Source organism: Pan paniscus, chromosome 19 (genome assembly GCF_029289425.2).
Source record: "Pan paniscus chromosome 19, NHGRI_mPanPan1-v2.0_pri, whole genome shotgun sequence".
NCBI lineage: Eukaryota > Metazoa > Chordata > Mammalia > Primates > Hominidae > Pan > Pan paniscus.
In genome coordinates, this window is record NC_073268.2 from 79,631,526 (window position 1) to 79,647,863 (window position 16,338).

The following is a 16,338-nucleotide window of genomic DNA, read 5'->3' on the forward strand; positions in this document are numbered from 1 at the left end:
GATCAGTCAGCACGTCTTTCCAGACCTTCTGCTTGAAATGCGAGTCTTCTAACAACTTGCCTGCTGAACTCCTACCCCTCCTTTCAGGGCTCAGCTTAAGCATCGCCTGTGGCCAGGGCTCAGGGCCTGCCCTGCACCTTTCACATCGCCTCTCTGGGAGTGGCTTGTTTAAACATCCCGGGAGCCTGGAGAGGTGGTATCACGGGCATTTGAACCAGAGTGACTCCATCTTGAGTGAGGGCTAGGAAAATGAAGTTGGGACTTGCATTCCCAGAAGGGTATTCCCAGCCTCTAGATGTTTACAGTTAAGGAAATGGATTAATAATGTTTACTAACAAACCCAAACTTCGGAGTGTCCAGATATCCCGATATCTCGAGAACAAAGGCATTCCTAATTTTGCTTCAAAGATAATAATATTGATTCTCGCAAAATTTGGTAATTTTAAAAAAGAATCCTTTATCACAAACCCTGTAGCAGAGCACATCTCCCCATGATCTTTTTTTATCCTATATATATACAAGCACTGTACCTAGGGTGGATGCATTCCTCCTCTTACTTTTGGGAACGCCCTACTCTGTCTATGGAGTAGCTGTTCTTTCACCACTTGACTTTCTAAATAAACTTGCTTTTGCTTTGCACCGCAGACTCGCCCTGAATTCTTTCTTGAGCAAGATCCAAGATCCCTCTCTTGGGGTCTGGATCGGGACCCCTTTCCTATAACAGTGCGACCAGGCTGTCCCTGCTCACCAAGGTGTCTGGGCACAGGGTCGGTGACTGCTCTTCGTAGGTCTCGGTGAAAATCTGCGGAGGAATGAGTGAGTGTAAGAAAGGGAAGGAGACATTTTTAATTAAGACCAGGCAAGATTAGGCAATAGGAGAAAAGACAGATATGAGTCAAAGCTTACTCACATGTTCCTGGCCTGGGAGGCAGAGATAGATTGTCACTGTCCGCAGCCACGGCAGAGCTGGGCTGTATCCTGGGCCTGAAATGAAGAGGTACCTGCCTCTCCTCCCCTGCTTCCTGGGATTCTGGGCCTGACATCCTATAGCAGGGTACACTGGAGACAGGGCCAGATGAGTTGCCACACAGCATTGTCCCTGGCATGTCACCATTTTTTGTAATTTATTGTTTTTTACTGTGGTGAAATACACCTAACAGCCGGGCACAGTGGCTTACACCTGTAATCCCAGCACTTTGGGAGGCTGAGGCAGGCAGATCACTGGAGGTTCGGAGTTCAAGACCAACCTGGTCAACATGGTGAAACCCCATCTCTACTAAAAATACAAAAATTAGCCAGGCATGGTGATGGGCACATGTAATCCCAGCTACTTGGGAGGCTGAGTCACGAGAATCGCTTGAACCCGGGAGGTGGAGGTTGCAATGAGCTGAGATCGCACCACTGCACTCCAGCCTGGTGACAAAGCTAGACTCCATCTCAAACAAAACAAAACAAAACAAAACAACATCTTGCTTAGTAAGTTTGTGCTTGACCGAAAACTGAGGGGAAGAGCTAAAATGAGACGTGAGAGTTAAGATGGGATTGCTGAGTGAGTCAAAAGAAATTAAGATTGAACTTGACAGTCAGCATTTAAACGAGAGAAGTCAGATGCACATCGACAAACTGGCCATTTTTCACACGGAAAAGATCTGAGGGTTTGCACTGACTCTCAGTTTCTTTTCTCTTTTTTTGAGACGGAGTCTCGCTCTGTCGCCCAGGCTGGAGTGCAGTGGCTCCATCTCCGCTCACTGCAAGCTCCGCCTCCTGGGTTCACGCCATTCTCTTGCCTCAGCCTCTCGAGTAGCTGGGACTAGGACTACAGGCGCCCGCCACTACGCCCGGCTAATTTTTGTATTTTTAGTAGAGACAGGGTTTCACCGTGTTAGCCAGGATGGTCTCGATCTCCTGACCTCGTGATCTGCCAGCCTCAGGCCTCCCAAAGTGCTGGGATTACAGGCGTGAGCCACCGCGCCCGGCCTGACTCTCAGTTTCTATATGAGCTGCAGCAGGTGAGGAGGCTGCCAGAACAACCTCAGCCCTCTTCGGCTGCACCAAGGGAAGGAATTGCATTAAGTGGACCAGGGCTCCCTCTGCGCATGTTAGGCCAGCCCACAGGCTTTACTTAAATACGGGCAGCATAGTTTAGGAGAGATGTGGAAAATCTGCAGTCCATCCATGAGAAGATGACAGAGCATCAGGATACAGAGAACTTCTCTCCCCGGGAATCACTGAAGGCACTGTGTTTCTCCTGGAGAAAAGGAGACATGCTTAGACATGGTTGTGGCTGGGTGTGGTGGCTCATGCCTATAATCCCAGCACTTTGGGAGGCCAAGGCGGGCAGATCACCAGGTCAGGAGATCAAGACCATCCTGGCTAACACAGTAAAACCTCATCTCTAATAAAAATACAAAAAATTAGCCAGGCGTGGTGGCGGGCGCCTGTAGTCCCAGCTAATCTGGAGGCTGAGGCAGGAGAATGGTGTGAACCTGGGAGGCAGAGCTTACAGTGAGCCGAGATCATGCCACTGCACTCCAGCCCGGGTGACAGAGTGAGACTCCATCTCAAAAAAAAAAAAAAAAGACATGGGGTTGCTACCTCTCATCTTGGACAGTGGCCATGTCAAAGAGAAAAGACTCATTGTTTCTCTAGAAAGCACAGTGAAAAACAATAAGCCTGGCCTGGGGCGGTGGCTCATGCCTGTAATCCCAGCACTTTGGGAGGCTGAGGTGGGTAGATCACCTGAGGTCAGGAGTTCAAGACCAGCCTGGCCAACATAGTGAAACCCCGTCTCTACTAAAAATACAAAAATTAGCCAGGCTTGGTGGCGCATGCCTATAATCCCAGGTACTTGGGAGGCTGAGACAGGAGAATTGCTTGAACCCAGGAGGCGGAGGTTGCAGTAAGCTGAGATTGCACCACTGCACTCCAGCCTGGCCGACACAGCGAGACTCTGTCTCAAAAAAAAAAAAAAAAGAGAAAAAAAAGAAAAAGAAAAACAATAAACCTAAAGATGAGGCAGGAGACATATTTAGCATAACAAAGCAGTTTCTAACAACCACAGTGGCTCAGCCCACAGAAGTAGTGAGCTTCTGTCCTTGAAAACGTTCGGATGTGGACAGGATGATGTCGAGGATACCAGAGACATTACTGGCCAGAGAGCAGCGTTTCCCGATTGTTTTCCCCTTCCAAGCATCCCATTCTTAAAGAATCTCATTTTTTGAAATGTAAAATTAACATTAAATAAATTTCACTTATTAAAAGTAGTGATTATCCCATTTTATCTTTATTTTATTTTATTTTATTTTATTTTATTTATTTATTTTTTGAGAGGGAGTCTTGCTCTGTCACCCAGGCTGGAGTGCAGTGGCATGATCTCCGCTTACTGCAACCTCCATCTCCTGGGTTCAAGTGATTCTCCTGCCTCAGCCTCCCGAGTAGCTGAGATTACAGGAGCCCGCCACCACACCCAGCTAATTTTTGTACTTTTAGTAAAGATGGGGTTTTGCCAAGTTGGCCAGGCTAGTATTGAATTCCTGACCTCAAGTGATCCACTTGCCTCGGCTTCCCAAAGTGCTGGGATTACAGGCATGAGCCATCGCGCCCAGCCTAATTGTCCCATTTGAGTAATGAAAAACCTATATACTAGCAATCATCCGATGCTCAGCTTGGGGTTCACTGAATAGAAGAAGTGACTCAGCCTTGGGGGTCTGGAAGAGCTTCTGAGAAGCAGAGGTTGTGCCAGAGTGGGGTTTGAGGAATGACTTGGGGGTTCTACAAGCAGACAAAAGAGGGTCTTTGCAGCAGAGAGACTCAGAGGTGAAAACATCAGCTCTGGAATAAACTACTGAGTATAAAGTGGGACTGAGAGGAGGCTGGAAGCAGCAGGGTGCAGATTAAAAAAGGCTTGTCGGTTTGATGAGGGCCGTGCAGGAGCTTTGCCCAGGAAAACAGCATGAGTGAAGAAGAGCTGGCCAAAAAAGAAAAAAGAGATAGAATCCAACTGCATTCAAAGTAAGACCTCCTGTTTATCAAAAGACACCCCCCCTACCACCACCAAAGAAATTCATGCAAGTCACAGACTGGAAATGATATCTGCAACACATTTAAATGACAAAGGATTAATATCAAGAATATATAAAGAACTCTTAAGAATCAGTATGGAAAAGAAAAGAAATGGGCAAAGAACACAAACAGGAATATCACAGAGGAGAAAGCACACATGTCCTGTAAACATATGCAAAGATATTTAACCTCATCAGCAACAAGGTAATGAAAATGTCATGCCCCTCAAATTGGCAAAAATTAAAAAATTGGACAGTAGTAAGTGTTGGTGAAGCTATGGAGCAATGTGGGAACTCTTATCCACTGTTGGTGGGAGTGCAAATCAGTGCAACTATTTTGAAAGCAATTTGACATCTGGATACCCTTGAACTTTTGCATACCTTTGAACACCTGCACAGCCTTGGCCCAGTGACTTTACTCTCAGTGTATTCCCTACAGCAGTACTTCTCTCAAACTGTGGTGGAGGACCTGTCTTGTTTCTGTGTTAATTTCCAGTTTGTTAGGGGAATAATCCTTCTTGTAGAATACAATAAAAATGAACCACTAAAAAATGGAATGAAAAAAAGGCATACAATTTACAAGCCCTGATATCTTGCTATTAGATTCAACAGATATAAAATTGCTTATGTATACCAAGGGGACATGTACAAAATGTTCCTGGCAAATCATTTTGTAATAGCAAAAAACAAAAAGTAACTCAAATGTCCATTGACAGGAGATCAGAGAAATAAATTGTGACATAATCACGTGACAGACTATTATAGAATTGTGAAAATAAATGAACTACAGCTCTACGCAATGACAAAAAAAGTCTCAGAAACATAATTGAGAGAAAGAAGTTTCTATCGCCCCAAAAATAAACCTCAAGCCTATTTTCAGTTACTTCTCCTTCTTCTTACCCCCAGCCCCAGGCAATCACTCATCTACTTCCGTCTCTATAGAGTTGACTTTTCTAGACATTTCCTATACATGGAATCTTACACTATGTAGTCTTTTGGGTCTGGCTTCTTTCACTTAGCACACTGTTTTGGGGGTTTCACCCTTTGTTGTGGGATATATTAGAGCCTCATTCCTTTTTATTGCCAAATAACCACCTATGTCGATATGCCACATTTTGTTCATCCATTCGCCAGCTGATGACATTTGAGTGGCTTCCACTTCTCCGCGAGTTTGAAGGATACTGCCTTGGGTGCAGGTCTTTGCACTGATGTGTTTTCATTTCCCTTGAATTCAAACGCAGGTGGTATTGTTATTATAAAGCTCTACAACAAGAAAAATTCATTAGTATGATGTTTAGAGATACATACAAAGTACTGAAACTTTTTTTTTTTTTTTTTTTGAGACGGAGTTTTGCTCTTATTGCCCAGGCTGGAGTGCAATGCTGTGATCTCGGCTCACCGCAGCCTCCGCCTCCCAGGTTTCAAGCGATTCTCCTGCCTCAGCCTCCTGAGTAGCTGGAATTACAGGCATGAACCACCATACCTGGCTAATTTTGTATTTTTAGTAGAGACGGGATTTCTCCATGTTGGTCAGGCTGGTCTTGAACTCCCGACCTCAGGTGATCCACTTGCCTCGGCCTCCCAAAGTGCTGGGATTACAGGAGTGAGCTACCATGCCTGGCCAGTACTGAAACTTTTTTAAGGGAATAATAACAGCATTCAGGGCCAGGCACGATGGCTCACACCTGTAATCTCAGCACTTTGGGAAGCTGAGGTGGTGGATCACCTGAGGTTGGGAGTTCAAAACCAGCCTCACCAACATGGCGAAACCCGGTCTCTACTAAAAAATACAAAAATTAGGCTGGGTGTGGTGGCTCATGCCTGTAATCCCAGCACTTTGGGAGGCTGAGGTGGGCAGATCACAAGGTCAGGAGATTGAGACCATCTGGCTAACACGGTGAAATCCCATCTCTACTAAAAACACGAAAAATTAGCCTGGCGTGGTGGCGGGCACCTGTACTCCCAGCTACTTGGGAGGCTGAGTCAGGAGAATGGCGTGAACCCAGGAGGCAGAGCTTGCAGTGAGCCAAGATCGCGCCACTGCACTCCAGCCTGGGCGACAGAGCGAGACTCCGTCTCAAAAAATATATAATAATAATAACAATAATACAAAAATTAGCCAGGCATGGTGGCAGGCACCTGTAATTCCAGCTACTCCAGAGGCTGAGGCAGGGAAAATTGCTTGAACCTGGGAGGCAGAGGTTGCAGTGAGTCGAGATCGTGCCACTTCACTCCAGCCTGGGCGACACAGTGAGACTCCATCTCAAAAAACAAAACAAACAAAAAAAACACGAAAAAACCAGCATTCAGGGGAGTAGATGAGGAGCATGGGGGTGGGAAGAGAAGGACGAAGCTGGAGGCAAGGGTGATGGCTGGTGGGTTTATGGGTGCTCGCTTCGTATTATGCTCCATAACTTACATATATATTTTATTAGATATCATGTTTATGTATATATGCTACATAATAAGAAGGCAAGGCCGGGTTTGGTGGCTCACACCTGTAATCCCAGCACTTTGGGAGGCCAAGGTGGGTGGATTACTAGAGATCAGGAGTTCAAGACCAGCCTGGCCAACATGGGGAGACCCCCGTCTTGGAGGTGAGAATGGTTTGTTTAGACTCTAGACTAGCACTGTCTAGTGGACCTTTCGGTTATGATGTGTATTAGTCTGTTTTCTCACTGCTATGAAGAACCACCTTAGACAGGGTAATTTATAAAAAGAGGTTTAGACTGGGTGTGGTGGCTCACGCCTGTAATCCCAGCACTTTGGGAGGCCGAGGAGGGCGCGTCACCTGAGATGCCAATACAAAAATTAGCTGGGCGTGGTGGTGCACGCCTGTAGTCCCAGCTACTCCGGAGGGTGAGGCACGAGAATCGCCTGAACCCGGGAGGCGGAGGTTGCAGCGAGACAAGATTGCGCCACTGCACTCCAGGCTGGGTGACAGAGCAAGACTCCATCTCAAAATAATAATAATAATAATAATAATAAGGCATTTTAAAAAATGAAAGCCTGTCTCCAACACCCTAACAACCAAGGTTTCTACTGCAGCGACAGTGTGACCACCGCACTAACTCCTACACGGCTCTCAAAGGCCCAGGCACTGCAACGGGTGCCGGTGCCTGGCCTGAAAATCCCAGTCCCAGAGATCTGCGGGGGTCCTCCATGCTTCCCCGGGGGCCTTGCTTCCCACCGACCACCCTTAGAACAAACAGCCCATCCGTGCACCCTTCTCCCTCCTCTCCCTGACCCCCTCGCCTGGTGTACTCTTCCACGAAGCAGCGTCATCCCGGATTCACATTTATTTGTTGTCTGTTGCCACCCAGATGCGTGTGCAGAATATGGCTCTGTGGGAGCTGGACCCTGGCTGGCTCATGGCCCAAGCCCCGACGTGCACATGCCTGGCGGCAAGGGGGCTCAGGAAATACTGCAGAGTTAACAGAAGCAGCCGGGCCTGTGATGTGGATGGAGAGAACTGGGGCTATCAACCTGAGCTGCTCTCTTGACAGCTGAAAGCATAGGCTATGTTGCTGTTGTTACCCTGGGCAGACACGCCTCTGGTAAATGTATGATTTGTTAGATATTTTGAGGTCTGGAAAACAGTCATCAGACCCTCATAAGCACCTTCAAGGACTCTGATATGGTTTGGCCGCGGCCCCATTCAAATCTCATCTTGAATTGTAGTTCCCATAAGCCCCACGTATCATGGGAGGGACCCAGTGGGAGGTAACTGAATCATGGGGGCAGGTTTTTACCATGCTGTTCTCATGATAGTAAGTCTCAAGAGATCTGATGGTTTTTTTTTTTTTTTAGATGGAGTCTTGCTCTGTCGCCCAGGCTGGAGTGCAGTGGCGCCATCTCGGCTGACTGCAAGCTCTGCCTCCTTGGTTCATGCCATTCTCCTCAGCCTCAGCCTCCTGAGTAGCTGGGATTACAGTTGCCTGCCACCACATCTGGCTAATTCTTTGTATTTTTAGTAGAGACGGTTTCACCATGTTATTCAGGATGGTCTTGATCTCCTGACCTCATGATCCACCCATCTCAGCCTCCCAAAGTGCTGGGATTACAGGCGTGAGCCACCGCGCCTGGCCCAGTCTGATGGTTTTATAAAGGGCAGTTCCCCTGCATACACTCTCTTGCCTGCTGCCATGTAAGACATGCCTTTGCTCGTCCCTCACCTTCCACCATGATTGTGAGGCCTCCCCAGCCATGTGGAACTGTGAGCTCATTAAACCTTTTTTTCTTTATGAATTACCCAGTCTCAGGTATTTCTTCATAGCAGTATGAAAATGGACTAATACAGACCCCTAGGGGTCCAGGATCCCAGCTGGAGGTAACCATCCCTAGGTGAGCCTTAAAGTACTTTACAAAGTTAGGATTCCGCATTTCCACGGCAGGGTGACCTCCTGGGGTCTAGGGCTCTTCATCACCCTCATTGGCATCATCACCGTCATAATCCAGACCCCAGACAGATGTGTCTGAAGGCAGTTGGGTGTGAGCCAGGAGCCCAGGGGGGACTGGGCTGGAGGTGTGAATAGAGAAACTGCCTTCAGCTTCAGTCTCAAAACCTACCACAGGATCTTAACCCCAGGTCTGCACTGAGCAGCCAGCACTTGTGGCTACTTAACGTCTGAAATATGGCCAGTGTGACTTAGGAACTAAATTTTAATTTTACTTAACTTTTATTTTGAGACAAGGTCTCATTCTGTCACTCAGGCTGGGTGCAGTGGTGCAATCTCAGCTCACTGCAACCTATGACTCCCAGGCTCAAATAATTCTCCCATCTCAGTCTCCCGAGTAGCTGGAACTACAGACACCCACCATCACACCCAGCTAATTTTAGTATTTTTTTGATAGAGACAGGTTTCACCATGTTGGCCAGGCTGGTCTCGAACTCCCGACCTCAAGTGATCTGCCAGCCTTGATCTCCCAAAGTGCTGGGATTACAGGTGTGAGCCACTGCGCCTGGCCTTAATTTTAATTAATATAAAATTTTAAAATGGAAGCAGTGTAAATGTTTTTATATTAAACACAACTTTATTGCTATAGTAAGACTACATTTCACTCTGTTGAAAATTGAGCCTCTGAATTGAGATGTGTAAAATACACACCAGATTTTAAGACTTGGCACATACAAGAAGGTAAAATATCTCATTAGTAATTTTTGAGCTGTGTGTGGGGTGGCTGCACACTTGTAGTCCCAGCTACGCAGGAGGCTGAGGTGGGAGGATCACTGGAGCCCAGAAGTTGGAAGCTACAATAAGCTGTGATCACACCACTGCACTCCAGCATGGGCGACAGGGAAAGACCCCATCTCTTAAAAAAGGGGGTGGAGGGGTTAAAGAAATAATAATTTTGATATTGATTACATGTTAAAATGGTACTATTTTGGATATATTGGGTTAAATAAAATATATTAAAATGAATATTACACCTTTTTTCACTTTTTCTAATATGGCTACTAGAAAATATAAAATTATATATGCAGCTCTCATTATATTTATGTTAGACAGACATTTCCATCATGATATGGCTTGGCTTTGTGTCCCCACTCAAATCTCATCTCAAATTGTAATCCCCACGTGTAGAGGGAGGGATCTGGTGGGAAGTAATTGAATCATGGGGGCGGACTTCCCCTTGCTGTTCTCGTGATAGTGAGGGAGTTCTCACGAGATCCAATGGTTGTTTTTTTGTTTGTTTGTTTTCTGTTTTTTTTTTTTTTTTTTTTTGAGACAGAGTTTCACTCTTGTTTCCCAGGCTGGAGTGCAATGGCACAATCTCGGCTCACTGCAACCTCCGCCTCCCGGGTTCAAGTGATTTTCCTGCCTCAGTCTCCCGAATAGCTAGGGTTACAGTTGCGCCACCACACCCGGCTAATTTTTTGTATTTTTAGTAGAGACAGGGTTTTACCATGTTGGCCAGGCTGGTCTCGAACTCCTGACCTCAGGTGATCTGCCCTCCTTGGCCTCCCAAAGTGCTGGGATTACAGGTGTGAGCCATCGCACCAGGTCTAAACCTCTTTTCTTTATAAATTACCCTGTCTAAGATGGTTCTTCATAGCAGTGAGAAAACAGACTAATACACATCGTAACCGAAAGGTCCACTAGACAGCGCTGGTCTAGAGTCTAAACAAACCATTCTCACCTCCAAGCAACCCGGTTCCTCCCACATCCACTTTTGATTTAAGCTCCCTGCCTGGGGGCCCTAACCCTCTGATTCTCTGAAGCTAAGCCCTGCCTTCCTCCATGTGAAGCTGTCTTGCCTGTCCTTTCCTGCTGGTAGGAACCATCTTCCTCCCTTAATATCCACTATTTATACCAGACTTCAGCACTTAGGCTTGGAGAACTAATTTCCTCTTCAGCTCAATTTTTACATTAAAGGCAGTTAATACCCTTCTCTCTTAACTGAGCGCCTTGCATATAAGGAATGGTAACTGATGATTCTAACAGTATTAATAGCACTTTTTTTTCTGTGGTGCTTTACAGCTCAAAAAGGATCTGTCATCTCCCCACAACCTTAAGAGGGAGGACAGGTAGAGATTTTCATAGCCATTGTACACATGAGGAAACTGAGGCTCTTTGAGGTTATTTTGCACAGATCATAAGGCTTGTTAATGTGGCCCCCATTTTTCCACTGTAGGCCAGTGCTGTTTCCCCTCCATGTGCTTTTGGTGCCCACGTGAAAATGCAGACAGTTAAAACTGAATATAGAGCCGGGCGCGGTGGCTCACGCCTGTAATCCCAGCACTTTGGGAGGCCGAGGCGGGCGGATCACGAGGTCAGGAGATCAAGACCATCTCGGCTAACACGATGAAACCCCATCTCTACTAAAAATACAAAAAATTAGCCGGGCGTAGTGGCGGGCGCCTGTAGTCCCAGCTACTCGGGAGGCTGAGGCAGGAGAATGGCGTGAACCCGGGAGGCGGAGCTTGCAGTGAGCCGAGATCACACCACTGCACTCCAGCCTGGGCGACAGAGCCAGACTCTGTCTCAAAAAAAAAAAAAAAAAAAAAAAACTGAATATAGAAAGAAAAGACTAGCATGGTTGGGGAAACTAGGGCTGCTTCGTGTTAGAGGCAAGACTTGAACTGAACTTTGAGGAATGGGCAAGCTTTGGCCAAACAAAGAGGAGTATGCGGACTTTTGGGGACAGAACCACAGCTTCTGTGAAAACCAATCCATAATCAGAATTCTTGATTAACAAAGAATGATGGAATTAAACATTTGGACTTTTTTTTTAAAACAACAGTTTTATCAAGATATAGTTCATATACCATAAAATCCCCCCTTTTAAAGTATACAACTGAGTGGCTTTTAGAATATTCAGAGTTGTACAACCATCACTACTAATGTCAGAACATTTCACTACCCCTAAAAGAAACCCCATACCACAGATTCCGATGCCGCCGGGAGCCCTGTCATGCCATGTCACATATATTATAGTATATATATGCCCAGCCATGGTCAACCCACCGTGTTCTTTGACATCACCATCAACAGCGAGCCCTTGGGCCACATCTCCTTCAAGCTGTTTGCAGACAAGTTTCCAAAGACAGCAGAAAACTTTCCTGCTCTGCGCACTGGAGAGAAAGGGTTTGGTTATAAGAGTTCCTGCTTTCACAGAATTATTCCAGGGTTTATGTGTCAGGGTGGTGACTTCACACACCATAATGGCACTGGTGGCAAGTCCATCTATGGGGAGAAATTTGATGATGAGAACTTCATTCTGAAGCATACAGGTCCTGGCATCTTTTCCATGGCAAATGCTGGACCCAACACAAATGGTTCCCAGTTTTGCAACTGCACTGCCAAGACTGCGTGGTTGGATGGCATGCATGTGGTCCTTGGCAAAGTGAAAGAAGGCATGAATATTGCGGAGGCCACGGAGCGCTTTGGGTCCAGGAATGGCAAGACCAGCAAGAAGATCACCATTGCCGACTGTGGACAACTCTACTAAGTTTGACTTGTGTTTTATCTTAACCACCAGATCATTCCTTTTGTAGCTCAGGAGAGCACCCTCCACCTCATTTGCTCACAGTAGCCTCTAATCTTTGTGCTATCTCTCAGTTCCCTTTGGGTTCCATGTTTGCCTTATTCTCCTCCATGCCTAGCTGGATTTCAGAGTTAAGTTTATGATTATGAGATAAAAACTAAATAACAATTGCAAAAAAATAAAATAAAAAGAAAGAAGAGGCTGGAAGCGGTGGCTCACTCCTCTAATCCCAGCACTTTGGGAGGCCGAGGTGGGCCTACCAAAGGTCAGGAGATCGAGACCACCCTGGCTAACACGGTGAAATCCCATCTCTACTGAAAATACAAAAAAAATTAGCCAGGCGTCGTGGCGTGCACCTGCGGTCCCAGCTACTTGGAAGGCTGAGGCAGGGGAATGGCGTGAACCCAGGAGGTGGAGCTTGCAGTGAGCCGAGATCGCACCACTGCACTCCAGCCTGGGCAACAGAGCGAGACTCTATCTCAAAAAAAAAAGACGGAAAAGGCATTATATATTTGTGAAGACATGGACAGAAATGTGTCCTGATTGTGGTGCCACAAAGCACTGAGCCTACTAGAAGACGTCAGCAAAAGATCCCCTGAAAAGTGACTCCAAGCCATTCACTGCAAGGGATGGTTACACAGATGCAGAATACAGAAGGTCAATAGTAGCTTAATGCTACATCACAGCTTAACACTACATCATCCACCTCACTTCATCTCACCCCATCGTATTGTGTCACTGTGCTCACCATCACAAGAACAGGGAGGATAGCACAGGAAGATATTCTGACAGAGAAAGAGAGAGACATTTACGTAACTTTTATTACAGTATATTGTTATAATTGTTCTATTTTATTATGTTATTGCTAATCTCTTACTGCACCTAATTTATAAATTAAACCTTGTTATTGGTATGTATGTATAGGAAAAAATATAGTGTATATAGGGCTTGGTACTTTCTTCAATTTCAGGCATCCATTGAGAGTCTTGGAATGTACCCACTGAGGATAAGGGGGGGGGCTGCTGTACATACTTTGCAAATATCTTCTCTCATCCCATGGGTTGTCTTTTCATTTTCTTTCTTTTTTTTTTTGAGACGGAGTTTTGCTCTTGTTGCCCAGGCTGGAGTGCAGTGGCACAATCTCGGCTCACCACAATCTCTGCCTCCCAGGTTCAAGCGATTCTCCTGCCTCAGCCTCCCGAGTAGCTGGGATTACAGGCATGAACCACCACGCCTGGCTAATTTTTGTATTTTTAGTAGAGATGGGGTTTCTCCATATTGGCCAGCCTGGTCTCGAACTCCCGACCTCAGGCGATCTACCCACCTCGGCCTCCCAAAGTGCTGGGATTACAGGTGTGAGCCACTGTGCCTGGCCGTCTTTTCATTTTCTTGATGGTGTCATTGAAGCACAAAAGTTTTAAATTTTGATGAAGACCAATTTATCTGTTTTTTCTTTCATCACTTATGCTTTTGGTGTCATATCTAAGAAACCATTGACTAATCCAAGGTCACAAAGATTTATTGCCTATGTTTTCTTCTAAAAGTTTTATGATTTTAGTTCTTACATCAAGGTCTATTTTAAGTCTTTTGTTTTGTTTTTTGTTTTTTGTTTTGAGACAGGGTCTTACTCTGTCACCCAGGCTGGAGTGCAGAGGCACAATCATGGCTCACTGCAGCCTCAACCTCTTGGCCTCAAGCAATCCTCCCACTTCAGCCTCCCAAGTAGCTGGTACTATAGACATGCGCAACCATGCCCAGCTAATTTTTTTGTAGAGATAGGGTTTCACCGTATTGCCCAGACTGGTCTCATACTCCTAAGCTCCAGTGATCCGCCCACCTCAGCTTCCCAAAGTTCTGGGATTATAGGCATGAGCCACTGCACCCAGCCCCAAATTTTGTATATGGTATTAGAAAGGGGCCCAACTTCATTCTTTTACATGTGGAAATCCAATTGCCCCAGCACCATTTGTTAAAAATATTTTCTTTCCCATTTAATTGTCCTAGTGTTCTTGTCAAAAACAATTGAACATAATTGTACGGGTTCATTTCTGGACTCTCAATTCTATTCCATTGTTGAGCATATTTTTAAGGGCTGTTTTTCTCTCCTGTGGTAACTGGTGACCTGTACTTCCTGGAAGAGAGATGAAAAGATTCCCAAGCCAACTGAGTTACCTCACGTGGGTCAGGTCTCTGTGGCTCTCTGCACTGGCCTATTCATAATGACATCCTCCTGCAGGATTTGAGCCTTCTCCTTTGTTGTGACGGCAGCCGAGGAGGTGGCTGACTGCCCAGACAGCCTTATCTCTTTCCTACCTCTCAAGGTTATTGTAAATACCAAATTAGATTGTTTATACACAAGAATTTAGCACTAAAGCACTATACAAATGTAAGCTATTTATTTCTATTTATCCTTCTCCTTCATGAATAAGACCCTAAAAATAGAAGATATTTTAAATTTTTACTCACTGGGCTCAAGGTTGCAGTGTCTGTATTATTGCAAATTCCAAATTAATGAAGTCTGGCTCTTCTTATATTATTCCTGCAAAAGGCTGTGTGCTCACCCCCCGGAGTGTGAATACAAGTGTGGGTCATTTCCTCTTTCCTCTGCACCCTTCCTTCGATGAGGTTTTGCCCTGTGCTAGGCACCATGCTAAACTCTGAGAAAACCACAGAGAACAAGGCAGACGCCATCCCTGCCCTCCAGTAACATACGATTTAGTGATGAAGCTGGGGGATTTAACAAGCCATTCTAATAAAGCGTTACAGTGAGGGAGGTGCAGGGTGATGCCTCCAGCAGCCCTGGTGTCAGCTGTTCCAGGTCCAGGAGAAGACTTCCATTATCTTCCAACCCTGTTGGAAGTGGAGGCGGAGGCTGTTTATTGCTGACACAGTCCCTAACCCAGGGTCTATAGACATTGTGGAAATGCCTTGGAGTCAGACGGGAGAATGAACCAGCAGAAGCAATGCCTGCCCTCCACCCTCCTGAAGAGGGTTCTCAGGAACTCTTTGGAGGCGAGGCCAGCCTCTGGCTGAGGGCCTCTGGATACAGGTTAGGCCTCAGGCTCTTCTCCTCTCTACTCATCTCTCCTCCCTTGGACCCCTCCTTCAGAGGCTGACAGAGCCCCACTCTCATCTCTTCCCCACCCAAGCTTCTTTCCACAGAAAGACTGCTTCCTCCCAGAAGGTAGCAGCTCATTTGCACACAGACACCCACAGCCCTCAAAGCCTGGAAGGCCAAGCTGTTAGGACCCCTGAGAGCAGGGTGGCTCCTGGGAGGAGAGCCCAGGCCACCACCTTGCCCTCCCTGGCCCCTGGCCTTCGATGGGGCTGCTCTGATCACAAAAGTCCACCAACGTAGCCGGCCCAGAAGTGCACCCATGTCCTCTGGTATCCACTGGCTCTCCAAGCCAAACTGGGCAGGGAGGAGTTGTGAGGGAAAACTGCAGGTCAGGAGGGAGGCTGGCAAAGCGGGCCAGGGCCAGGCCTGACCCCAGCTCTCCTCTCCCGGCCCCACTGCCGGCCAGTGTTTAACAAGGCCCTGCCTTCTCCCTCTAGTGCTAGGGACAGCCACCTTCTTCCTCTCCCCACCGCCCCCTCTCCCCTGCAACACGTCATCTGACAAGTCAGTGCGATCTCACTGGAGGTGCATCTCACAGGAACGCGGGGTCACAGCCTCCTGCACACACTCCATGCTGCACAGCAAGGTGCACGTGTCTCTCAGAGCCCCAGACACCATCCCCCACTCACCCAGAAGCCCAAGTGATTCCCAACAGCCCCCAGCAGCCTAATGGGTTGGGGTCTTGGGAGCAGCTGTCCCTGGCTCCTTCCCTGATCCCACCGCCCAGCCTCACCCCACGGTTCCTCCATTGCCCCACCTCCCACTGCGCCGCCGGGCCTCTGCCAGGGTCAAGGGGCTTCCCGCCTCTGGCAGCAGACGCCATGGTGCCGAGGTGGCCTCCACAACCGCCCTGTGCGCTAATAGGACAAGACTGTCCTCCCTCCCCCACACTTGTCACTTTGAGGGACACGTGGATGAGACAGGAAAACACAGGGGAGTGTGGAGACCTGAGGTGACTTGGAGCAAGCCTCTCAACCTGAGCGGCAATTTCTTCATCTGTAAAATGAGGGGGTTGTTCTCATCTCTGAGGCTTTGTGTCGCTCTCAAAGCCTGCTAGCCTCGGGTTCTAGGACTCTGTTGGGATCGTGTGTGATGTTTTCTGCTGAGCGACTGGCAGCCTGTGTCCTCGGGGGGAAAGAGGGCAGGCGCTCCAAAGCTCCTGCGCTCTGT

General features: G+C 47.1%; 1 protein-coding gene across 1 annotated transcript; it reads left to right on the plus strand.

The window, feature by feature from the left end:
• Positions 1 to 1,453: 1,453 nt before the first annotated feature.
• Positions 1,454 to 16,327, plus strand: LOC100980370 (peptidyl-prolyl cis-trans isomerase A-like). The gene has a single exon (XM_055101181.2). It carries the CDS (start codon positions 11,478 to 11,480, stop codon positions 12,012 to 12,014), a length of 537 nt encoding a protein of 178 aa, XP_054957156.2. The 5' UTR covers positions 1,454 to 11,477; the 3' UTR covers positions 12,015 to 16,327.
• The last annotated feature ends 11 nt before the right edge of the window (positions 16,328 to 16,338 follow it).

Coding starts and splice junctions, on each gene's coding strand:
- LOC100980370 (XM_055101181.2), top strand. CDS start 11,478: ATGCCATGTCACATATATTATAGTATATATATGCCCAGCCATGGTCAA.